Source organism: Oryzias melastigma, linkage group LG6 (assembly GCF_002922805.2).
Source record: "Oryzias melastigma strain HK-1 linkage group LG6, ASM292280v2, whole genome shotgun sequence".
NCBI lineage: Eukaryota > Metazoa > Chordata > Actinopteri > Beloniformes > Adrianichthyidae > Oryzias > Oryzias melastigma.
The window spans coordinates 25,134,185-25,158,476 of record NC_050517.1 but is presented as its reverse complement, the minus strand read 5'-3'; the positions used below and the strand labels follow the sequence as shown (position 1 = coordinate 25,158,476).

The following is a 24,292-nucleotide window of genomic DNA, read 5'->3' as shown; positions in this document are numbered from 1 at the left end:
GTAGTATTTTTCCTGTGTTTTATATTACTGCAAAAATTACCATTTTCATATGTGGTAATATAGTATGCATTTATACTAAAATTATTAAATAAATTATTAGCCTACATTATGTCTCACAACATCATATACCACAAGTATTTAAACAGACATATGTAGTTTACCTTGATAAAAAAAAAAAACATAATATGCCCAGAATTACATGATGTTATACATGTTAAAAACATACTTGGTCCATCCGTCACTTTATAATAATGTATGTAGCAGATTTTGGTTTCCTGCCTAATAACCAGTTATTTAAAAAAACATATAAAAAAATAAAATAAAATAAAGCTTGTTTACAAACTAATTGATTTTAAGTATATGTGAATCAATAAGAAGAAATATTGTAAGTTGTTCATCCATATTTTACATTGAAAGACACGTCTTTATATAAACTTCCTAGTATATTACAATATTTTTTCTGCACCAAAACAAACACAGATCAGTTTCCTTTTCTGTGGAAAAGCCTCTGAAACATGATCTCAGTCGATCAGCTGTTGTTTGATCACAAAGAATTTCGGTTTCGTTTCTCGCCTTAAGTTTCGTTTTTCTGTCTGAACGTGACCCTGTCGTGCGTGAGCGGCGCTGCGGGTCCTGATCATACAGTCTATGGTCCTGATGCGGCTCTGAGGCACAATGCTGTCGTGGGGAGAGGACTGCCGGCGCGGCTTCTGGCTGAAGGACAGCGCTGACCGGCCGGTCGATGGAGGAGTTCAGCTCCTCCGTGTCTCCTTCCACACCGCGGATCTGTCTGCGCGCACAGGCGCTCTGGCTTTCCTCAAAACCAACGGGAACGCGTTTGTCATGCGCACCAGCGACGGGGGACACGGAGCCAGAGTGCGGGGCAAGCAGAGTGAGTCTGGTTCTCCAAGTTACTCTGATCTTCAGATTCCAGATCTGATCTGCTGCGGATGTCTCTGCAGAGTTTGTGAAGTGTAACGAGAGGATTGAAGCAGTGGCCTGTGGAGATGATGAGGTCACTCTGCTGTCTGAGAAGGGCTCTGTGTACAGCGTGGACATGACTCAGACTCCTTACCTGCCCAGGTGAGGAGAATCCACTCAGAAGAGTATCCAGGAGGGTTTCCATGTCTGCCAATATATATATTTCAGAACCCCCTTCACAGAGTAATTATTATTTATACATCTATGGAGCTAAATTAGGGCAAATATTATTTGAAGCCCAAATAAAATCATTCGAAAAAAAAATATTGCTGTTTGCCCCCCCAAAAAATTAAAATGTCAAAAACAAAGCATAATTATTTTCAGTTTCAAAAGTTCTGTTTGTTAGGTTAAAAAACTCAAAATTTCAGTTTCAAAACTCTTTTTTTCAGTTTCAAAACTTTTTTCACCTTTTGGCTCTGTTTTTCAGTTTCTAATCTGAAAGTTTCAATTTCAAAACTTTTGGCCCCTTGTGGTGCATGTAGGCGGGGCTAACACGAAGGACCAATCAGAATCGATGAGGGTGGTAACTTCAGTCCTGGTGCATTCACTGACTCAGTGAACTTGGATTATCACAGTCAGAAAATGACTGTTTTGTCTGTAGTATTATAGTTTGAACTTGTTTAAAAAGAAGTGTTAGCGCATTCTACCCCTTTAGTTTGACCCTCAAGGAAGAGCAAAAAAGAAAGAAGAAGTACAATAAAAACTCAGCAAAAGAAAAAATAGCAAACAGGAAGAAATCACTGTGTTTACCGTTGGGCTCAAACTTACATTTCCTGCATGAGAAAAAGTTTAGGTGCGAGCGTGCTAGTTGTTCGGCCACACGAATCAACTGAGCTACAACCCATTTCATTCAAGCAAAATGACGTTTTCAATGCCTGTATGTAACATAATTAAATGGCGTTAGAGCAGTCATTTTTATGTGCAGTTTGTACGCAATAAAACTGCTGTTACCCAGTTGAGACAACTTGGGACCTCTTCAGACTATAGTACATATAATACAGCCATTTTCTGAGCGTAATTATAACGGTTCCCAGGGTCAGTGAATGCACCGGGACTGAAGTTACCACCCTCATGAATTTTGATTGGTCCTTCATGTTAGCCCCGCCCCAGTTTTGACACTAAAAGTTTCAAATTAGAAACTGAAAAACAGAGCTGAAAAGAGAAAAAAGTAGTGAAACAGAAAAAAAAAGGTTTGAAACTGAAATTTTGAGTTTTTAAACTGAAAAGAAGAGCTGAACGGAGAAATAAGATTGAAACGTACAGTAAAAAATCAATAATCTGTCTAAAGTCATTTATTGGTCTAAACTAATCAGTCGTTTTGGACTCAGCTCAGCCTGAGTGATGTTAGAAACGAGCCAGTACTTCAGCCAGGTGTGGGGGGACCACTGAAATCCTAGGGATGGGTATAGATTCTCCTCATGACATGCAGAATTAGGCTGAACGTCCTGTAAAACTTCACGGTTTTCCTGTTATTATGGATGCAACATTTTAGTGAGCTACAAGACTGAGTTTAGAATAATGAAATACCAAACACGGCAGTCATATCTCAAAGAAAAAGCTGATTTCTTCCCATCATTTTGTCACATTTTTGTTGAATAGAAAAAGAAAAGTGCTCTGTTTTTGTTTGCTTCTTCCATCAGGATGCTGGAGCCTTTCTGCAGCATCCCGGTGTCACAGGTTGCTTGTGGGAGCCGGCACACAGTCGCTCTGACCAAAGGTTTGTGATATAGATGTGTGTAGTGGTAAATTTGGATTACCTCTTTAGAAGCTCGAGTGGTTTAATTTCCCCCTCAGAAGGTCAGGTGTACTCGTGGGGCCAGAACTCCAGGGGCCAGCTGGGTCTGGGGAAGAAAGGGTCCAGCATCAGTTCACCCCAACACGTCCGGTCTCTGTCCACCATGCCCCTGGTTCAGGTCTCCGCTGGGGACGACCAGAGCTTTGCCCTCTCTGTGTCTGGAAGTGTGTTCGGCTGGGGGAGAAACGACTGTGGACAGCTCGGACTGGGAGACAGTCGAGGTGCTGTTTGACTTCTGTGTTTCTATCACTCGAAAAGCCTTCGTGATGCAGGAACTGTGTGTTTCTTGCAGACAGAAATGCACCAACCTCTGTTGACAGTTTGAACCTGAAGAAAACCGTCAGCATTTCTTGTGGTAAAGACCACACCGCCGTTTTGACGAAGGTTTGTCTGCTGCACCTTTCCCCAACAGTGTTCGGGTTTGGCTTTAACCATTCTGTGTGTTTACTGTCAGTATTTCCCATTATTGTTTGCATATTTATCAGCACGGCACAGTGTTCACGTTTGGCTCTGGACAGTTCGGACAGCTCGGACACAACTCCTCACGGAATGAACTCCGGCCTCGACTGGTGGCGGAGCTCTGGGGGGCAAAGGTCACCAGGATCGCATGTGGAAGGTACATTCAACCTTTCACCAGCTTTAATTTTTTATTTTGTAATGTTTCATTTCTTGCCAGTGATCAGGTCATTTGATCCATTTCTGAAAATCCTTTTAATAAAAAAATGTCTGTATAGTTTAAAGATGTTCTAAAAAATGTACTATACCACAAAATATAAAGAACATTTTATTTTTATTCTTTATTTTTTGAACGTTAAAAAACATTTTTAGAGCTAATTAAAGATGTTATTTAACAATTTGGGATTTTTTTTAGGGAAAAAAAGCCATTTAAATAAAGTTGGCTTGCTGCTAATTGCAATATAATTATTTATTTAAGTACATGAAATTAGTTATTAAGCTACATCTGGTGCAAGCATGTTTGCTTCTTAAGCTTAATGTATTTGAACAATACTGTCCTGATAAATTAATAAACTACAAGAAAATACTAAAGAAGACAACAAACTATAGCTCAGAACACAACCGGAATTGTCTTTCATGTTCATGGACTAACGTGAGAAAAAATATGTTTTTTTTTTACATTTTCATCCATTTCATTTCAGATACCACACCTTGGTGTTACAAGAAAACAATAAGATCTACTCCTTTGGTTGCAACGACCAAAATCAGCTTGGACGCAGCAATGAGAGTCATCCATCGGTTCCTCTTCCTGTTCTGATGCCTCAGGGTAAAGAAATCTGGAATGAATCAGAAAATGAAACATTTTTTAACCTTTTGAGTAGATTCTTGCTTTTCATAACTGGAGTCACTCCACCTTTTTGTTTTCAGACATTGGTGGAGCCAAAATAAGAACAATCTTTGCTGGAGAGAATTGTTCTTTTGCAGTGTTAACAACAAATGAGGTAGATTTGATTTGATTTATTAATCAGTTAGCAAATTAGCTGCACAATTTGCCTTACATTTTACATGCATGTGTTTTCATGTCTGTTGAAAATCAATTCATATCTGCAGAATATGTTTTTTTTGTCTCCAAAACCCAATTATATTGGATTAAAAATGTGTAACTTTTTGATGATGTAACAATGAATTTCTAAAAGGTGTTTTTAACTTAAGGATTAAAGTAAGAAAAACGTTTTGATCACAGTTTAATAAGTGAAGATACTTTTGGTTTGACAGTGAGTGGGAGTAACTCCAATAAATAATTTGGTTTTTTTTAGCAGAAACTTCCCAGAGATTCAAATTCTGGCAACATTAAAGCTCCGCTTTGCCTTGAAAACATGGTGGACAGATGGACATCTGAATCGGATATGAAGCTGTTGAAAAAGATCAAACAGTAAGTTTAACACAACAGTAAAGAGTGAAACAGTCTTTTTTGTTAGTGTTTAAATGCGGTTTAATTTACAGGGAAATTCACAGAACATTTTCTTCTGCATCCTGTTTGAACCGAAGCTTCCTGGAGAAAAAGTAAGTGACTTTTTTCCCAATTTTTTAACTTTGTGTTTGTTTGAGATTACCTCCATATTCATAGCTTTCTAAAGGGGTTTTAATACCAAGACAATCTAGTGAATATAATTCAGATGAAGGAAAATTGAAGATTTAGTGTTTTTTACTTTCACAAACAGCTCTTTCCAGAATGAACCTGGAATTGCAGTTCCCCGTCTGCTTTTCAATAAACTTAAAAGGGCTCATTTCACTTAATTCCTAATACACTCTTTGGATCACAGAGATAGAAAACATCACTCTGGATAAAGTTGTCTTCTAAACTGCTTGAAATAAAATACACTATAACTACCTCTGCCAAAGAGTCTTGTATTCTTTTCTGGCTCTTCTGCTGCATTTTTGATGACCTCAGTCTGCCCTAAACTATTCTTCACATTAACTTAGTCTCTTTGTCTTTTTAGAAGAGATAAACATTTCCAAACTTCACCAAAGTATCACGGACTGGACTTGAAACGGGCACAACTCACATTCAAGAAACTGGTGAAGAAGAAGAGTGTGTGGAAAGAAGTAATTAACTTAAGTTTTATTAGAACGCTGACATCGTTGGCTTGGGGAAGGAAGAAGTCCTCATCTCTCCCAAGCACCTAATAAACTTGGACACTCTGCCATAGATGACTTTAATCATCTTCCCAACAGGTTGAAGCTGCTCTGCTGCATTTGCTCCCTCTGCTTGACAAGAATCCAGTGGGGGTGGAAGGTCTGAGGATCTACCTGCTTCTCAACGAGCTCCTGCGAGCGACCCAGAAGCAAAATCAACAACAAAGCGCAAAACTGGCAGAAGCGGTCGCTGCAGCTGTGACACGGTTGTCAGCGAAAAACCTCCAGGTCATAGGTGATGTGCCCATATATATCCATTTAGAAATGATGTGAATTTGTTCCATTAAACATCTTCTTGAAGCTGACTCTATGTTTCAGGGGACTGGTGGTCCTCATTGATGCCCTCCAGGATGGTAAGACATGTTAAAGTGTGGAAGCAGGCTGTCTCTGTGATCTTATCAGCAGAGGATAGTTCTCACACTCCTGAAGTGAGAAATCTTCTTCTTGTGCTTCAATATATGCATGATGTAAGTTTCTTAATTATCAAAGACTTCTTGATTGTATATTTTTTTTTTGTGCACTTCTTTTTCAAACATGGAGATTGTGTCCTGGTTGCAGGTCAACAACAGAGTGGCAGAGAGTCAGAGGCTGCCAGACAGCATCTTTTGTTTGAAGCTCAGTGAAGCTTTTCTTGACGAGGATTTAGTTCGTTGGTATTTGAGGTCATGTGGCGTGGTAAATCAAAACTGCAAATTATCTGAATGTGTTTTTTTTTTGTTTGTGTTCTCACAACCCTGCAAAAAATGGAATCAGAAAACTTCTTTATCTGCTGTTTTCCCTGTTAGATGATGATGCCTGAGCCATGTGTTCTTCCAAACTTTTCCTTTGTTTTGGATCTGGAAGCAAAGATGATGATTTTTCAGAATATATGTCAAGCCACAAAGGTAACCTGTAGCCTTTTCAAAACTTGTTTTAAAACTATCAATGACCTACATGTGTAAAAATAAAAAACATGATGTTAATACAGGTTGCGAAAGCACTGGAGGAACTTACTAATTCCCCTTTCTGGAGCTTCATGTGTGACATACCAGTTAAGATGGAAATGGTTCTGGATCTGAGGCGAGCATCAGTCCTGGAAGACACATTTAAGCAACTGGCTGCTACTGATCAAGAGAGCTTCAAGAAGCCACTTCAGGTAAACAAGACCTCATAACTCCATTCCAATCACTCTCCGATATGTCTTCATGCTAGTTTCTTGGGGAGTGTGGGTAGTTGGGTCTAAATGCTACTTATCTTACACAGTTAGAGTTACATTTAAATTTAACATATACTCTTTTGGCTTGTAGGTCTTTTTTGATGGCAATCCTGAAGTCGACAACTTGTACGTCAAAGACTTCTTTTACGAAGTCTTTCATGAGATGGTGTCACCTGAATATGGGATGTTTATGTTCAATGACTCTAAAACGTTGGCATGGTTCCCATCAAAAGTAAGACTTTAGGTTTTCATTGTAACAGTTTTACAGAATTTATACATAGAAGCAACTCCTGATTGTAACTATCCGTCATCAACATTAGGTACCACAAGAGGACCAACGTTTCTTCCTGTTTGGGGTCTTGTGTGGGTTGGCTTTGTACAACCAGGTCATCGTTTTCTTACCCTTCCCATTGGTGCTGTTCAAGAAACTGGTCGGAGTCAGACCTTCACTAGAAGATTTGAGAGAATTCAGCCCAGCTGAATACAAGTAAGTGGAAATGCGTTACTGATTTTCCCACTTTTGCAAGTTTCAATCTGTCCTAGAAACATTGGGATCTTGCATTCTTTCAGGACTCTGGATTGCATCCTCCATGAATACACAGATGACGTCCTAGAAAACCTCCTCATTGACTTTCAGGTTGGTATTTCGAAGATTTCCAAATACTTGCTGATAGTGAAAGTCTTTGTCCTTCAAGGAAGGGTTTTTCAGTCTTCAAACCAGGGTGCGGTTGTGCTGTCATCGTTATTAATGCAAAAGATGCATATTATAAGAAACTATCTTGAATATGCAACATGATGTTGGTTTTTCAAATATGATGCATAATTTACTTCCAGTAATAACAAAAAAAAGTCCTGGCCCATGGACGGCCGCAGAGAAGAGGGACCGTATCACACTTTAACATCACCAAAGGAAGAATGTCTAAAAATGTATTTAACAAAGTAGTGCTAAAGTTTCATTTATGACAGGTTTGAAGCACTCACAACCTGAAATATTGAAAGAAAAGTACCGGTAATTGCAACACCTTTATTTAAAACTCCAAAGATATGATGTCGGAGGCTCTAAAAATAACAACCCCTATGAATATTTCGATTATGAATTATTTATTTAATAACTTTCTCAGAGACCTAATATCTGGTTGTCTTGTTTAAAAGATCATTTGGGATAAAGCCTGTGTTGACCTTGACCCAGCTTTCCCTGAGAAGCCAGTAACAGGTCAAAACAAGTAAGTTTAGCATGTTTTGTTATGTCACAAATATTTCTGTACAGGGCAACGTTTTACACTTGTTATTTCTATTCCACTGGAAAAAATAAAGTAAATATTGTTACCTTTATGTTCTAACATTAGTTCTAACCATTAATATTACAAAAAAGTTTTAAAGTCTAAAAACATATGGCATAAACATCAGAGTACTACAAATTAATATACCAAAAAGGTATATATACTTTGACGTTTTTAAAATTAATTTAGTGTTTTTGTCAATGAATAAGTCATTTCAGGTCTAACAAAAACATATTGACTACACAAAATTATAAGTCAAAAATATATATATATATTATTTGAAGGTTTCAAAAGAGGGACTTTTTGGGTGGATGACCTTTTGTTTGTAGCAGAATATTAACTGATCTCTTGCAGGATTTTTGCATGTTATAGAAACTTGTAATAAATGACTTAAGGCACACCAAATAAATCTATAAAAATGTTCTTGACTTTAGATTTGACCCTTTTTTTTATATTTTTTAAAATAATTCTTACTTATTTCCTGCCTTGCACCATGACCATGCTACTATTCTGTGCGTCTCAACAAGCATAAACAGAACATCTTGTTTTTCATGAAATACAAGTACAATACCTAAAAGTGACAAGTAATCATGCTTCTTTGGCTCCAAATCAATAAATTAATTTGCAAAAGTTCATAAGAACTGATCTTTATGAAAATGACAAAATCTGTTTAATGTAGAAAATTGCTGCATCATCTGTAAAGAAATGTTTTGCTGCTACAATGAAACAAAGGTCATTACTAAAACCAAACTTGATCCTTAAAGTAAATACAATTTGTAGCTATAACTTTTTGAGGAGATACAAAAACACAGTTGACTTTCATTGCTATGAGCTTTCTGCAATTTAATCTCTGACTTTTTTCTGCCTTTCTAAACAGAAAGGAGTTTGTGGACGCATATGTGAATCATGCCTTCAACACATCAGTGAAAAGAATATTTCAGGAGTTTGAGAGAGGCTTCTTCAAGGTTTGTGATCGGGAAATGGTGAAACTTTTCAGACCAGAAGAGCTGCACAGGGCGTTGGTGGGAAATGACTTCCATGACTGGGAAAAGCTGAAACAGGTATTGGGATTTTTTAAGAATTTTGACCACGCCTAGGTGGTATATTTGGTTTTAACACTGTTGTGGTCCATTTTATGAAATATTTTGAAAAAAACTCTTTTTCTATATCTAGAACACCTTGTATGAAGGGGGGTACGACCCAAGCCACCCCTACATTGTGATGTTTTGGGAGGTCTTTGATGAATTATCGGAGAATCAGAAAGTAGCTTTCATCTGTGAGTAGTGCATCACATATTACTATAGAAACTATACATGTATTAGTTGAAATACAGAGACAGTTTATAAAATTGGTTTCAATTTGATATAATAATCACACTCTAAACAATATTTGAACACAATTTTCTCTGGAAACATTTCAAAAGTTTGCCTGAATAGAATGTCTACCTATAATACTATGTAAGTATTACTTTCTTTCCCCACCAGGGTTTGTGACAGGATATGAGCGTTTGCCCATTTCAGCTTTGGATACAATCAAAATCAGGAAAATCAATGACAATATTGAGGACGGATACTATCCAGAGTCAGAGACTTGTTTTAGGTGTTTGGACCTACCTCAATACTCATCAAAGGAGATCATGAAAGAGAAACTGGTGGAAGCACTGAGCAGCAACAGAAGAATCAGTCAGTGATGAACCCTGACCCCTGAACAGAGGAAGTTCTGTTCCACTGCAGAGTGACTGGTGTGTGAAGAGAATGCAGAAGATGATGCACAGGAAACAGCCTAAAGGCAAAGAAGAAGTAGTTTTGTTTATATGTTTAATAACTCAACCAAGACTAAACCCTTTTAAAAAAGTTTTCTCTGCTGTTTATTGCCTTGGGGGAGTAATATAAACAACTGTTTTTTTTTTTTTTTAATATAATGTCTGATTGGTGTTAAAGAGTTAATGTCATATGATTTTTTTGTTCCATTCTTTCCTTTGTGAAATGTTCACATAAGTTTGTTTTGATCATTTTCCAGCCCTGTTGCTGTAATTTTCCTCTATGTGTGTATTTTTACATCTATTTAAGTGTCCAAATCATTGGCAGTATATATACTACTGGACATATCAAGGTGTTGGCATCACCCATTTCTGATGTGTAAATGTTGTGTTTTTGTAAGTTGCTGCAAAATATAAAAAGTTCTGTAGGTTGCAAAATATAAAGATACAGTGTGTTTTTTATATATATAAAACTACACAACAAATAAAAATGTAAGCAGAGCACCACAATTAGAAATACATTTTAAAATACAAAGAAGACGCAGTAAAAAAAAAAGAAGTTGTACACAAAGATAATAAAGAAAAATTCAGATCCAAATTAAAGTATAATTTAAAAGATTTTATGAACTCTGAGCAAGATGCATAACACGTTAGATGAAACAAGTGGTTCATCGCTTTAGAAGCAATTATTTCAAGCTAAAGCGTAAAGACTCAATGTTATTGGCTGCAAATATGTAAAATTAATGCTGATGGATCAGCACATACATGTTATTATACAACATATTTGCTGTAGCTGTTTTGTTCCTCTTCCATAATTATTTTAAAAATTAGCCTGTCTGAAAATGTTTTCGTCTCTAAACATAGATTTAATAGGTTTTTGTGTAAAATACATTACTGAGGTCATATTTATGAATAAAAATTATTAGGAGACACCAAATTATAAATGACTTATTACAAATTAGTGTAAAATTTACAATGTGTCAAAAAGTCATAATTGGCTCTTTTTTAAATCCTACATGATCATCTTTAGAGCTAATTTAAAGCATTACCAGTGATTATGCCATTTTTAGCCAAAATAAAAGCTGTATCTGGAGTAGAACATTTTTGTAGGGCAGCAGAAGTTCATTTAAAATTTGCCTCCGAGTTGTGGGTGAGACCGTTAGCGTGAAGCAACCCCGCCTCCACTTCCCATTACCCATCTGTTTATACGCTCTCCTGCTAACTTACAGCCACTCACAATCCCCGACCTTGCATTAGCGGTGCAACAAAAATGGCGAGCAATATTTGAGCTACATAGCCGGACATCTTTGAGCCAGATGCCGGCTTGGACAAGAAAAAAGAAGACGTGCATGGATCTAGTCGTCTATAAGTGGATGCATCAGAATTAGGGGTGTAACGATTAAGCGATTAATTGATTTCTATTCCTATGATTCAACCAGATCAATCTACAGTATCTGAGGCAAGATTTTTAATCAAATCAACCGAAATCATTAAGAAATTGTTTCAAAATAATATAAATCAACATTGGAAAATACCATTTGGGTTGAGACATGATAGGTTCATATAACAAATTGGATTGATCAAAATGAACCCATATTAACTAAGGGATGAATATAATTGAATCATTGGTCAACCAAAGCTTGCGGCCTGCCCTGTGTATTTATCACAAATAGGCTACATTCTTTTTTCTGCTCCTGTTTTAAGACAGTTTGATTAAATAAATGCTTAAAAATGCAAATATTAACTTTTTTTTATTCTCCACCATCAGAAAAATTCCATGAGAACATGTTAAAAACACCATCATTCATCTGTGTGGGGATTTAGTGTTTGGTGATAGCGCCCTCTGCTGTTCATCTTCAAGCGCGCAGAAATGAAACTAATTTTACACCCCTAATAATAAACGTAGATAATATTTTAATTCTTTTATTCAAAATCTCTGTACTTCATGTAATCTAAATATGCTGAAATTGATTTTTTCACAATATTTGGGAGACATTTCTATATATTTCTTTTAAAAGTTTGGCTCCAGGAGTTCATCTAAAGCTGAGTCATTGAGTTGTTAAGTTTCTACCTTCACATTCCAAACGATATCAACCTTTTTGGTTTCAGTTTCCCCTCCGCGGCTGTGTTGTTTTTTTCTCCATGGTTTATAAGTTTCGTTTTTCCTTCTGCGTCATAAAGAGGTGAAGTTTCGTTTCTAGCAGCTGGTCGCTTCAGTCTCAGACATGTTCTCGTGGGGAGAGGACTTCCAGCAGGGCTTCCGCCTGAAGAAAGGCAGCGCTGGCCCGCCTGCGGCTGATGGAGTTCAGTCCCTCCAGCTCAGCTTCCACGTCGCGGACCTGTGCGTGGGTTTGCGGGTGCTGGCGTTCATCAAGGACAACGGTGAGGCGTCAATCATCCGCGTGAGCCAGAACGCATCTGGGAGGCGGGAAAAAGGGAAGCAGAGTAAGTAAGCATCCGAGCCGGGGGTTGTTTTGTTTCCATTGACTGTATACTTAGAACTGGACAGAGGATTACCTCCAGCGAAACTAATATTAATAATAATAAAAAAGCCTTCAGATAAATGAAGCTAAGTCGGTGACTATTTTTCCACGATATGGACACTACCATTTGGAGATAGATGACAATGATATTCAAGTCGCTCAGTCATTGACAGTATATAGAGGTGACCTCACCCTTAAAAAAATGCCTTACCTCCGTCTCCAGCTAAATTAATAATAATAATAAAAAAAAAGCTTGAGTGAGTGAAATTAAGCCAATTCAGTCGATATTTTACTGTGATACAGACGTCGCCATTTGGAGCCAGACGACAGCGATTGGTTCAAGTCGGTCAGTCATTGACAGTATATAGAGATGGATTAAACACAGGTGACGTCACCCATGGGAAATGCCTCCCCTCCGGTTCCAACAAAATTGAAGTTAATTCAGTCACCATTTTCCCGCGACACGGATGTCACCATTGTTGGAACCAAACAACATTAATAAATGGTGATTGGCCCAAGTCAATATCTCTATGGCAACCACTCTCGCTAAATCAGGACTTGAGCTTGTTAGAAAGCCACACCCCTTCAACTGAAAGTGGATCAGGAGAATCTGTCAATGAAGTGTTTCAAACGTTCAAGGTGGGGACCAGCGGTGCTCTTCCTGAGCCATCTGATTGGCCAGTTTATATATTCTTCTAATATATTAAAATATACTAGAAGGTTATTCTTACAAATAGAATGACTGAGTAATAGCAGTTTATTTTTTTATAGAAGCTTATGGGATTTTAGCTTTGTGGAGCCAGCAGATACTTACTATTTGGAACATAAAGGGGAAGCGGTTACTCTGTCCAGTTCTTATATACAGTCACTGGTTGTTTTTTTAATTTTTGCAGTGGTGTTGGGACTGAACACTGTTTGTTTGCAGAGTTTGTTAAATGTGTGGAGAGGCTTGAGGCTGTGAGCTGCACAGACGATGGGGTCACCCTGCTGTCTGACACAGGCGTGGTTTTCTACGTGGACTCCACTCATCCTCCATACACGCCCAGGTGTGATATTGTTACTGCTGCTGCCTCTGATCCTCACACGACACAATCCTGAAGCTCTGTCTGTTATTTCAGTCCTATGGAGGCTTTGAAAGGCATCAGAGTGACCCAGATAGCCTGTGGGAGTCAGCATACGGTGGTGCTCAGCAAAGGTACAGCTACACACTATAGTGAGTCAGCCATGTGAGTCAGAGCAGTCATGGTAGTTTGATGTGCAGATGGCCAGGTGTACACATGGGGGCAGGACTCCAGGGGCCAGCTTGGTCTGGGGAAGGATGGATCCAGCATCAGTTCACCCCAACACGTCCGGTCTCTGTCCAGCATGCCTCTGGTTCAGGTCTCTGCTGGGGGGGAGCAGAGCTTTGCCCTCTCTGAGTCTGGAAGTGTGTTTGGCTGGGGGAGAAACGACTGTGGACAGCTCGGACTGGGAGATACTACAGGTACTGACATGGGAAAAAACCCACATTTGTTCAAATATGTGTTAATCATAGCAAAAATTCACTTCTTATCTTTATATTACAATGTTTTGAAGGTTTTTATAGACTCACTCCTATAAAAACTGTGTTTTTATGGCGTTATAATGATGCCAGCTTAATGTGGAACTGAAACTAAAACTCAGCTTCGAAAAGTAAATGATTCATGTTGTTACTAATGATGTGATTACTAACTCTTTAAATATAAGAAACAGAAGCTCAGGCTCCGCCCCTTCACACGTTAAAACAATGCCAGATTTTTGCCGCTGAATGTAAAAGAATTGAGAGAACAAACATGATAAAAATAAAATTGCGTAATTTTTTTAAAAAGAAAAGTCAGCTAAAACTTACTAAAATAAGCTGGTGTTATTATGAACACAAAGTTTTTGACGTGTTCTTGTGGTATTTTCTCATGGTAGAGGACATTAATTAAGCTTTAAACTGCATTTCTGAGTATTTCTTTATTCAAGTCGTTAGTAGCTGATGAAAAAACACATTTTTTTATTTAAAATAAATGTATTTTTCCACAGATAGAAGCACACCAACTCTTGTTCATCATCTGAACATGAAGAAAACTGTTTTCGCTGCCTGTGGGAAGGACCATACAGCTGTTTTAACAACGGTAAATAGCATTATTTATCAAAAAGGCTTTGTTTGTGATGAAAAAACACATTTTTATAGATTATATTTTTTAACTGGAAGTAAAAGGAAGTGGGTTGAAAAATAAATAGATATTTATTTGTCTTTTTGACTTAATTTTTTTGGTTTAAAGTATTTTTTTAATTCAACTACATATTTAATGAAAATGCATCTTTCAGTCATTGTGATTTCAATTAGACTCTTTTTTTACATTGTTAAACCGCAACTTTAGGAAATAATTGTATAAAGTTTTAATACTTTAATTAAGGATTTTTCATAAAAATAAAATAAAAATAAAAAATAAATGGTAATCCTTAGACTTTTTTCACTTTTATATACTTTTGTATGAATAATTAATCATTTACTTAAAGTTGTAATTTCACATGAAGTGAGCCAGAGTTTCCTTTTTTTTAGGATGGTGTTGTGTTCACGTTCGGCTCCGGTCAACACGGACAACTCGGACACAATTCTTTTGGGAATGAGCTCCGCCCTCGCCTTGTTGCAGAGCTCTGGGGCTCAAAAGTCACCAAGATTGCTTGTGGAAGGTACAGCACTGAGCAACTGTGAAAATATTGTGAAAAGTTGCTGCAGAGTTCAAACGTAAAACTGAAAAGTTGTAGTGCGACAGATATTCGGTTTGTCATGTTTTTTCCCTTAAGTCCACTTTGGTTTCTCTGTCAGATATCACACGTTGGTCCTGACAGACCACATGAAGGTGTACTCTTTTGGGAGTAACGAACAAGGTCAGCTGGGACCCAGACAGGAGGGTCATCCATGTGTGCCGCTGCCTGTCCAGCTGCTAGAAGGTGAAGTCCTTGTCATCTTTATAGAGAATTATTTTAATTGAATTGTTTAAAAAGTCAAGCGATCATCTGGGGGCAGTGTGAACGTATAGCTTCCGACTGACACTGTCTGGTTCCAATGTTAAAACATCATTGGAACCAGAAGTGAGTCATTTTCTATGGGTGACTGACATCACACTCACACAGTCCAGCTCTCATATACAGTCAATAGTAAAAATACAGAATAGCTGAAGGCTGAAAATATTATTACCCTTATTATACATGTTTACCAGCTGTGTGGTGCTTAACTTATTACACAGTTTTCTTTCCAGATGTTTTGTTTTGTCTGTTTCTTGTGTGTTTCAGTTTTGACTTATCTGCTGCTTTTTAACAATATTACTTATATGATTTTATCACACTCAAAAACATAAAGTATTTTCTTCTTCTTTTATTCTAGGAACCACAGAGGGGCCAAAAATCCAAAGCATCTTTGCAGGAGGAGACAGCTCATTTGGAACATGCAGACCTGACCAGGTACATCAATAAAAGTTCACAGGCAGACCATGTTAACAGCAAAAGTTCACTTTTTATCTCTACTTGTACAACATGCTTTCTTGATTTAAAAAAAAAAGTGGTTTCTTATTCCTTTATCAGGAGATGCAAAGTGAGTCAAAAAGTGGCTCAAGACAGGAAGCGCCTGTTGAAAGCCAGGTGGACAGATGGATCTCTGAATGGGGCTCAAAGCTGCGGCCAAAAGTGAAGCAGTAAGTTTAACTGGTCAATGAATATTCAATCCAGTATTTTGCATCAAAAATCTCACTGGATGAATCCCTGCAGGGAAATTCACCAGAGATTCTCCTCTGCGTCCTCGTTGAATAGAAGCTTCCTTAACCAAAGGTAAAGAATTTATGGACATTATCAAAAGATTTTTTTAAATGCGTTCAAATTTTGCTTCTAACATTCGTTTTTTTCTCTCAGCAATCACTTCCACACATCCGCAATGCACTCCGGCTTGGATTTGTCACTTTGTAAAAGGGTTTTTAAGAAGTTGATGCACAATGAAGCCATTCAGTCAGAGGTAAGAAACTAAATTTGTTTTTCAATCCCAAACTGAGAGTTTCTTTAGCTTAAATGAGTTGTTTTTCTTCTTATAGGTGGAAAAGGCTGTCATGGAGATGCTTCCTTCTCTTCACGAGAACCCAGCAGGAGTTGAAGGCTTGAGGGTCTTCCTGATCCTCAACGAGCTTCTTTATGCGATGCAGAGATCTGGACGTGTGTGGAGCGTGGAGATCGCCGTGAAGGTTGCTGCTGCTGTGCAAAGTCTGTCCACAGAAAACCTGCAGGTTACAGGTACCCTAATGGAGACTAAGTCCTTTTTTAGTTTGGCATCTTTTCTTTTTTATTATTGTTGTTTTTTGCATCTTGACTGGTTGTTAAAGAAAAATACACATTTGGTGTTTGAATCCACATGAAGCAGAACCAAACCTGGAGCTGAACGAACTGTAGTAAGACTCAAAATAAGATTTTAAATACTATTTGATCAGAGTGTTTAAGATAATTCTTTATCACAACATCACAGACATTCATTTTAAACACAGAACGCTGATTTTTTAAAGCTGCAAGTTAGCCCCTCACCATCACACTACCGCCACTTTGTTTGACTGTTACTTTGATGGTGGTTTATTGACATTTTTATGTATTTATTATTATCTAATGGTTATACTATCCGACATCAGTTGGAAATAGTTTTTTCTTTACAATGATGACCTGGAAATGCTATTTGACTCACAATTTGAAAAAAAATAAAATATCAGTTAACAGAATTTTGGACGTAATTCAATTTTTTTGGGGTCTTTGCACCCTGTTTGGTCAGCAGCTTTTGACCTTGAACTCTCCCATGAATCTGTTCTTTTTTTTTTTTTAACTACTGAATTCTGAATTTAGTCCTGTGACGTCTGCAGTTCTTTCCAAGTTGCTCTGCTTCTTTCTTGTCCTCCTGGATGAGTTCTACTCTTTGGTTTGCCTGGTTCACTCCAGAAAAGGTTCTCTACAGTTTGAACTGTGATTTGAGATTCTTCTCATGCTTCCCTGGAGTCCCAAATCTGCAAAAGTTTTAACCAATCTTTATTTTTTGCCAAATTTCAGCAAACTGGTGGACTTTGTCCATGATGGAGAATAAGAGCAGACACGTGAAGGTGTGGAGGACGGCTCTTTCAGAGGTTCTGAGAATGGCGCCCGCTCCTCTCAGCTCAGTCAAAGACATCCTCCAGATCCTGCAGAATATGTACAATGTTGGTGTTGAAACCACTTGTCCCTCATCATTTTAGTAACTTTTGTCCTCGAAAATCTATTAAAAAATGTGTTTTTGGTTTTCAAGGTCAACAAGAGGAAGATAAAGATTCCCGAACTGACTTTTTGCTCGGAGATTGACCCATTTTTCTTAGAGGAGGATCTAAATCGTTGGCGCTCACGTTTACAGTTTATGGTGGGTTTGATTTCTTTCTTGTTCATTTATCCTCTTTGGTTTTCAGAGTTTTGTGTCACGTTCTGATAAAGTTTAATTTTTTTGCAGGCTGTGAACAATCCTCCACTCATCCTTTGCAGTTTTGCGTTTGTGATGGATTTCAAGTCAAAACAATGGGTGTTTCAGCTGAACTCTAACCTGACCGTGGTAATTAAAGTAGTCGCTTGAGCCTGCAGCTTCACTCTAGGAACTGGACATAAATAATGTGTTGTTCCCCCTTTTAGTTTAAAAAGATTAGGATTAAACCTCTAATTTAATCCAAATAAAGTCAATCATGGGCTGCACGGTGGCACAGTGGTTAGCGCTCTTGCCTCACAGCGAGAAGGCCCCGGTTCGACTCCCGGCTGGGACCTTTCTGTGTGGAGTTTGCATGTTCTCCCCGTGCATGCGTGGGTTTTCACCGGGGACTCCGGCTTCCTCCCACCGTCCAAAAACATGCTTCATAGGTTAATTGGAGACTCTAAATTGCCCCTAGGTGTGAATGTGAGAGTGAATGGGTGTGTGATTGAGGCCCTGCGACAGACTGGCGACCTGTCCAGGGTGTACCCCGCCTTTGCCCTTCAGTAGCCGGGATAGGCTCCGGCACCCCCGCGACCCCGAAAGGGACACAGCGGTCAGGAAAATGGATGGATGGATAAAGTCAATCATGTAGACTGGTAACCAAACAGCCAATTATTTTTTATAGAACCACAGTAAGAAGACTTTATTCCAGGAAAAAACTAAAACCAGACATTTATTTCTGAGATATATTTTGTTTTTTCAGGTTGAGCACCTCCTGGGACGGCCTGTCCCATCCACATCATACTTTGAGCTGAATCTGAGGCGATCATCACTTGTGGAAGACTCCTTCAGACAGTTGGCTCAGGCTGCTCCCACACACATCAAGAAAGGTCTTGTGGTGAGTTCTTTTTTTATTTCACTCTCATAAGTAAGGCTCAGTCAGAGAATAACTAAACATCTTGCAACTTTATTTTCAGGTTTACTTTGATGGAGACACAAAGATCACAAATGTCTACAAAAAAGATTTCTTTCACCATTTGTTCGTGGAGATCAAGAAAGAGAAATCTGAAATGTTCATGACCAACGACTCTGAAACTCTGGCCTGGTTCTCCAACAAAGTAAGGATCCAAAACAGGGATTGTGCTTTAACTCGTTGGACAAGATAATAAGTAATAAGATAATAACTTTATTTATTTATTTTTTTATTCTCAGGAACCTGAGAAGATCAAGGCAGACGTGTATCTGTTAGGGCTCCTGTGTGGACTGGCCCTCTACAATGACTGCATCTTTCCTGTGCCGTTCCCTCTGGTTCTGTTCAAGAAGCTGCTTGGTGTTAAACCAACACTCGAGGATCTGATGGAGTTCTGCCCTGAAGTTGGAAAGTAAGGATTTATTGGTCACTGGTTATGTAAAACGTTTTATAAACACATTTAAATCTATTTCAAACTTACAAGTCTTGTTATTTCCTAAATGAGCATCATACTCGATGCAAATATATGGATTTTATTAATATTTTATGTATATATGTATGCATATGGAATACTTTAATATAATAAAACATGTAAATATACTACTACATTACATTCAAACATATGGTTGATTGAAAAGTATCTTTACCCCTTATGGGGTTTTTTTGCTTTCAGAGGAACTTATGTAAAAAGGCAGATTTCTTTTTTTTTTGTATAAATGCCAACATATTATATTAAAAAAAATGTTTGTCAATAATTAAATGCATTTTAAAATGGAATGGGTGGAGAAAAAAGACTTAGGAGTGTAAGGAGTTTTTTGGCTATTGCTTTAATCTCAGTGTTCTGTTCTTTAGGCCAATTAAACTTTAAAGAAAATGTTTTGCTGCTCTCAATTTTTAATACTCCTCAGACAGGAAATCAAATATAATTCTTTTTAATTATATATATATATATATATATATATAAATTATGATCAATTGTACCTTGTTTTATTGCAAAGTGTTTTTTTAAATTATTTTTCTTTTATTTGTGCTTCTTAAAGGAGTCTGCAGTACATCATGAACTATGAAGACGATGACTTAGAAGACCAGTACATGTTTTTTGAGGTTAGTTTTACAGTTTTATTTCAATGTCAAGCATAAAAAATCCAAAGATTTGATAACCAGTTTCATTAATTGTTGTGTTCAGATTACCTGGAAAGACACAAACATCGACCTTGATCCAGAGAATCCAGGAAAGCCAGTCACCAGCCAAAACAAGTACGGATTAAACAACTCATTCCACCTACATTTCTGAAAAGTTTGCTAATTTAAGGCTCTTTTCCACCCCACAGGAAGGAGTTTGTGGATGCGTATGTGAACTATGTCTTCAACAAGTCTGTGGAGAGTGTTTTCCAGGAGTTTGAGCGAGGCTTCTTCCAGTTGTGCGATCGGGATCTGCTGAGGATGTTCGAGCCAGAGGAGCTGCAGAGATTGATGGTCGGCCAAGATGACTACGACTGGGAAAAGTTAAAGCAGGTACTGCTCTCCCAAAATTCTCCTTTGGAACTCTATATTTTCTATTTTTATTCCAACAAAATGCTTTTCTTTTTTTAGAGTACACAGTATGATCTACCATTGTCGCCAAATGGTGGCCAGCTTGTCCGCTTTGACAGCCATCTGGAAAACCCCACCATGCAAATGTTCTGGGAGGTTTTTGATGAACTTACTGAGGATCAGAAGAGAGATTTCCTCTGTAAGTGCTATTGAGGACTTTTATAATTAATAGCTACCATGTTTGCATTATTTTTTAAGTACGTTAGTATTTAAAAACAGTACAAAGTCAGCAGCTTGTCTTCTTCTTTTAGGGTTTGTGACCGGATCCAGAAAAGCTCCAATTCTGGGCATGGGCCAGATCCAGATGATAGCTCGGTTAAAAATCATCATGAGAGGATCACCCGATCAGCATTTACCTGAGTCTCTGACATGCCACAATATTTTAGAGTTACCGTCATACTCAAGTAAAGAGATCATGAAGGACAGGCTGACCCAGGCCCTCATAGCAGAGAGAACATTCTCGAGTGAGGAGGAACGTCCGTCTGTCTGAATCTGTGCAGGACAGGGATGCAGTTTTACTGCTGTAAGACTTCTTTGCTTCTGCTTTATCATAAAAAAAAATCTAATTTAACTGATGTGTGAGAAATTATCATTTGTGTGCATCCTAAAGGTAAACTGAAAAGAAAAATTACTGGACGTTTTTTTTCTTAAACTTGATGTTAGTTTCATGATCACGATCAGTTTTTGCATCAAAATGTTAATAACCATCTTAACAAATCAGTACATTCCATGTATGAAATGATTACCATTAAAAATAATTGTTTATAATGTTGAAGGATGACAATGTATTTATTAGTATTTAAATGTAATAAAAGTAAGCTTAACAGTTTGAAATATATTTTCTGGTCTTTTTTTTGCAAATGTTTTTTGAACAGAACATTTTCTCTTTTCTACTTCATTTTTTTCTCTCTTAATTTTACTCATATTTGTTGTAAATAATTTTAGAATATCAGGTTAATTTTATAGACAGCAAATTACCTGGTTTTTTTTTGTTTGTTTGTTTTGGGGTGTGATTCCTTTGTGTCAAACTGATGACAAATTACAGTTGTTTCCTGTTGTTATTCCTGAAATGGCCGCTAGATGTCGCCAAAAGCACGCTTGTTGAAAGACACAGACATTCATTTTTCTTGTTTTTGTTAATTTGAACTAAACACATTGTTTTTCAATATGTTATGAAAACATGGACATAAACTCTAAATGCCAAGAGCATAAAATGACTAAAATGATGCAAAAATTGTAAAACAAATGAAACAACACAATTCCTTCTGTTCAAAAATCTTAAAAGCCTTTAGGAAAAAACAGATTGATTTATGATCAAAACATTACAAGGTCTGCAATTCTATCCTTTGTGTTTTGAATGTGAGTTCGGTTTACTGACTGACTGCAAGCGAGAAACCACTAGATGGTAGCCTTATTCTGCTGTACTGCTCAAACAAAGAGCAGCAGCGATGAGATCATCTTGCAGACTGATGCAGCTTCACAGTCAAACAATAGTTGAAACCTCAAACCTACAAACAACAAACCCTAAAATCAATTCCAGTCCACTCAAGCTTGAAAGCAAAGGGGATCAGTCTGCTAATGAATCCACACAATCTATTCACGTTCTCTCATTAGCAGTCGTAAAGCAAACAAAAACAAAACTCAATTAACAAGACAAATCTTTATAAATGCCAAAATGTCAAGCCCTCAAATTGACATAGATAAAAGCAGAAAAGTAGAGTTTTACCTCAGAAAAAGACAAATATATTGATTTATTTTTTAAATAAAGATAAACTTTTTTTATCCTTCCAATGATATGGTTCTTCTTAGACTTAAGTATAAATAAGTAATTTATTAGCAGTTTTTATTTTATTATTATTTTTATTATTTTTCATCCCCAACTGCACATTGGGGTTGAATATATATTTATATATGTATATTAAAGCAATAGGCTACAGTGAATCACCTGGATAAGTAAATACATTGAAATGAAAGCTTTGGAGCAGAATAATTAATATTTAAATGTGACAACAGTCTTGAAAAAGTGACTTATGCGCGCAATAAATAATAATAAATAAAATAATAAAATAAGGCAAAGGTGACCACAAGGTGCACAGAACTATCAGTTAGATTGGGAACAAGTACAACAGATGCAGAATTGAAAAAATACAGAAACTGTGCAAATTAATGTCTCAAAATAAAACGGAAAATCATGCAAAACAACAAAAACGAGGGAAAATTGTATAAAAATGAACTCTAAAATCGTTTATTCATTTGGATTAAACACCCTAAATTAAACAAGGGAGCATTTTTAAACAAAATAAATCAATTTAAATCGCTAAAAAATAATAAAATAAACCAGAGAGAATGGGACATGCAGTGAACACACTGTCCGTCCTTCAGTCTGTTGTGGGTTCCTGTGCGTTGACTCAAAGAAAGGACAAAAACGCGTCAGTTGCATAATTCCTCCAGACTTCATTCAGTTGTTTTCCTCATCACTCCCGCTGTGAACCAGAGGCGCGCGCGCCGCCGCTAACTGCTGTTTTGCGCAGCGGCCGCGCGCAGCATGGCATTGACGTCAGAAGGGGCGCGCGCGCAGCGAGTTTTTTTAAATTCCCTCTCCCCTCCCCTACTCTCACAGCCTGCGCGGAACAGGCACGCGGTCATTCGTCGGAGCGAAGTGTTGAAGAAAAAAAGAAACGCGGCTGCTCGAGGAGGATAAAAAGTATGTCCGCGCGGACACGGAGCGTTTCCACAGCGCCGTTCGAGCCTGAATTCGGCGAGTGACGGGGATTTTGTGTTTTTGTCCGGACATGGTAAGTTAGCAGCTCGCTGGTTGTGTCGTCACAGCTTCCTCTCTGCCCCGCAGCGGTTTGTGGCGTTCCTGCGGGGTCTGCTTGTTTACGGGCCGCTGCCCGAGGATGACAGGAGGATGGAGGAACTCTGGCCTGGAACTCAGGTCCAGCTGCTCCTGTGAGGATGTTAGTGGACGTTTAAGTCAACGAGGCCTCCCTGTGGATCCAGAAAATGTTGTTAATTGTCTTGAAAAAGGCTGCAGCCTTTCTCTGAGATTAAAAACGATTCTGCTCTGAAAAAGTGATGACGTTGGAAGTATTGACTGGACTAAAAATCCACTTTAAAGAGGCTCAGGCTGCCAGGAAATCCAGATTTGCTGAAGTAAAGTGAATTAAATGAGATGAAGTCAGATGTCAATTATTAGTTAATATGAGCTTTTTTATTGGCACAAATGTTCTTTAAAACATCATATTAACCTGATTTTTTATTATTATTTTTTACAGTCTTTGAAGTGCAACTCTAGTGAAAACAAACCTTTAAATTAATATAATTGACTAATTTTTGCTTGGGTCCAAGTCATTTCTGCTTCAAAACTTCAAAACAACCACAAGAGTTTCAAGAAGAGTGCATATTGAAACTAAACTGTTTTGCAAAGGAACTTCTGAGAAGTTGGTAAGAAAAAAAAAAAAATCCCCTCAACCTTTAAAACTTATATTAAAACCCGAGCTTCCTCGATCAGAGATAACTCTAGTCACTTTTATTTGCAGAGACTTGAGGTTTCAGACTTTAGAACAAAGCTGAATTGTTTGTTTAAAAGTCTCTTTTTGGATTGAGAATGAAGGGACACAAACTTCCTGTTATTTTGCCCCATACGTAGTTTTAAAAGTAGTTTAATATCAATTCTAAAGTTATTTAAAAGACCCATTCCAGGGAAAATTGTTTCTTCAACATGTTCTTGTAGTATTTTTCTGCTGATGGGACACATATATTAAAAATGTAGCATAAAACTGCATTTCTGAGTGTTTATCTATTCAGATGGTTGAGAATCAAAAATACTGTTTTGAAAAAGAGCTTTTTTTTGAGCTGTGGAAGCTACAATCGGCAGGCCACAATCTCCCTGCTCCGCTCCATTCTGATGCATCCACTTGTAGACAAATGGATCCTTGTACGTCTTCATTGTCTGGCATGCGGCTACAAACTGTACAGCTGGATACCTTCATCATTGCTCGTTATTTTTTGTTGCACTGCCAATGTTAGGTTGTGGATGTTAGAGGCTGTAAGCTAGCCGGAAAGGAAAGTTGGGGTGGGGTTACTCCGAGTAAACAACTAAGGGGCAAATTTCTAAAGA

The 24,292-nt window shown here is 37.7% G+C and overlaps 3 protein-coding genes and 1 long non-coding RNA gene across 6 annotated transcripts in view; 3 read left to right on the top strand and 1 right to left on the bottom strand.

The window, feature by feature from the left end:
• The first annotated feature begins 6 nt into the window (after positions 1-6).
• LOC112152827 (probable E3 ubiquitin-protein ligase HERC4) lies at positions 7-10,218 on the top strand. 3 transcript variants are annotated; one of them, XM_024282622.2, is made up of 23 exons: positions 7-892; positions 963-1,083; positions 2,622-2,698; positions 2,776-2,997; positions 3,069-3,160; positions 3,262-3,392; positions 3,934-4,058; positions 4,160-4,233; positions 4,552-4,664; positions 4,736-4,795; positions 5,233-5,338; positions 5,468-5,663; positions 5,747-5,895; positions 5,987-6,103; positions 6,214-6,312; positions 6,396-6,563; positions 6,715-6,855; positions 6,944-7,110; positions 7,194-7,260; positions 7,776-7,846; positions 8,781-8,964; positions 9,077-9,179; positions 9,388-10,218. In XM_024282622.2, the coding sequence occupies exons 1-23, from the start codon at positions 676-678 to the stop codon at positions 9,591-9,593; spliced, it is 3,006 nt and encodes a 1,001-aa protein (XP_024138390.1). In that variant the 5' UTR covers positions 7-675; the 3' UTR covers positions 9,594-10,218. The 3 variants fall into 3 exon arrangements, 2 of the variants coding, with proteins under 2 accessions (XP_024138390.1, XP_024138389.1); XM_024282621.2 differs by having other exon boundaries at positions 4,549-4,664; XR_002920399.2 differs by lacking the exons at positions 7,776-7,846; positions 9,388-10,218 and having other exon boundaries at positions 4,549-4,664.
• On the bottom strand, positions 3,559-11,851 carry LOC118598875. Its single transcript, XR_004948087.1, has 3 exons — positions 11,734-11,851; positions 9,517-9,685; positions 3,559-4,068 (listed from the first exon to the last, which is right to left on the bottom strand). It is a non-coding gene; the product is annotated as an uncharacterized LOC118598875 (long non-coding RNA).
• Positions 11,849-20,740, top strand: LOC112152826 (probable E3 ubiquitin-protein ligase HERC4). Its single transcript, XM_024282620.2, has 23 exons — positions 11,849-12,107; positions 13,071-13,191; positions 13,264-13,340; positions 13,407-13,628; positions 14,192-14,283; positions 14,715-14,845; positions 14,982-15,106; positions 15,540-15,616; positions 15,737-15,846; positions 15,920-15,979; positions 16,061-16,160; positions 16,237-16,432; positions 17,228-17,373; positions 17,460-17,567; positions 17,655-17,753; positions 18,370-18,504; positions 18,584-18,724; positions 18,819-18,988; positions 19,617-19,680; positions 19,763-19,833; positions 19,908-20,091; positions 20,170-20,308; positions 20,421-20,740. The coding sequence occupies exons 1-23, from the start codon at positions 11,888-11,890 to the stop codon at positions 20,657-20,659; spliced, it is 3,027 nt and encodes a 1,008-aa protein (XP_024138388.1). The 5' UTR covers positions 11,849-11,887; the 3' UTR covers positions 20,660-20,740.
• A 2,001-nt stretch (positions 20,741-22,741) lies between these two features.
• snrkb (SNF related kinase b) overlaps positions 22,742-24,292 on the top strand; it is a 22,100-nt gene continuing 20,549 nt past the window's right edge. Inside the window, exon 1 of the mRNA XM_024282171.2 lies at positions 22,742-22,964. The gene's annotated coding sequence lies outside the window, so the exon portion shown is untranslated. The remainder of the gene's footprint in view (positions 22,965-24,292) is intronic.

Coding starts and splice junctions, on each gene's coding strand:
- LOC112152826 (XM_024282620.2), top strand. CDS start 11,888: ATGTTCTCGTGGGGAGAGGACTTCCAGCAGGGCTTCCGCCTGAAGAAA. Junction 14,284..14,714: donor ATACAGCTGTTTTAACAACG/GTAAATAGCATT, acceptor CCTTTTTTTTAG/GATGGTGTTGTGTTCACGTT. Junction 18,989..19,616: donor TTCTGCCCTGAAGTTGGAAA/GTAAGGATTTAT, acceptor TGCTTCTTAAAG/GAGTCTGCAGTACATCATGA.
- LOC112152827 (XM_024282621.2), top strand. CDS start 676: ATGCTGTCGTGGGGAGAGGACTGCCGGCGCGGCTTCTGGCTGAAGGAC. Junction 893..962: donor CAGAGTGCGGGGCAAGCAGA/GTGAGTCTGGTT, acceptor ATGTCTCTGCAG/AGTTTGTGAAGTGTAACGAG. Junction 5,339..5,467: donor AGAAGAGTGTGTGGAAAGAA/GTAATTAACTTA, acceptor TCTTCCCAACAG/GTTGAAGCTGCTCTGCTGCA.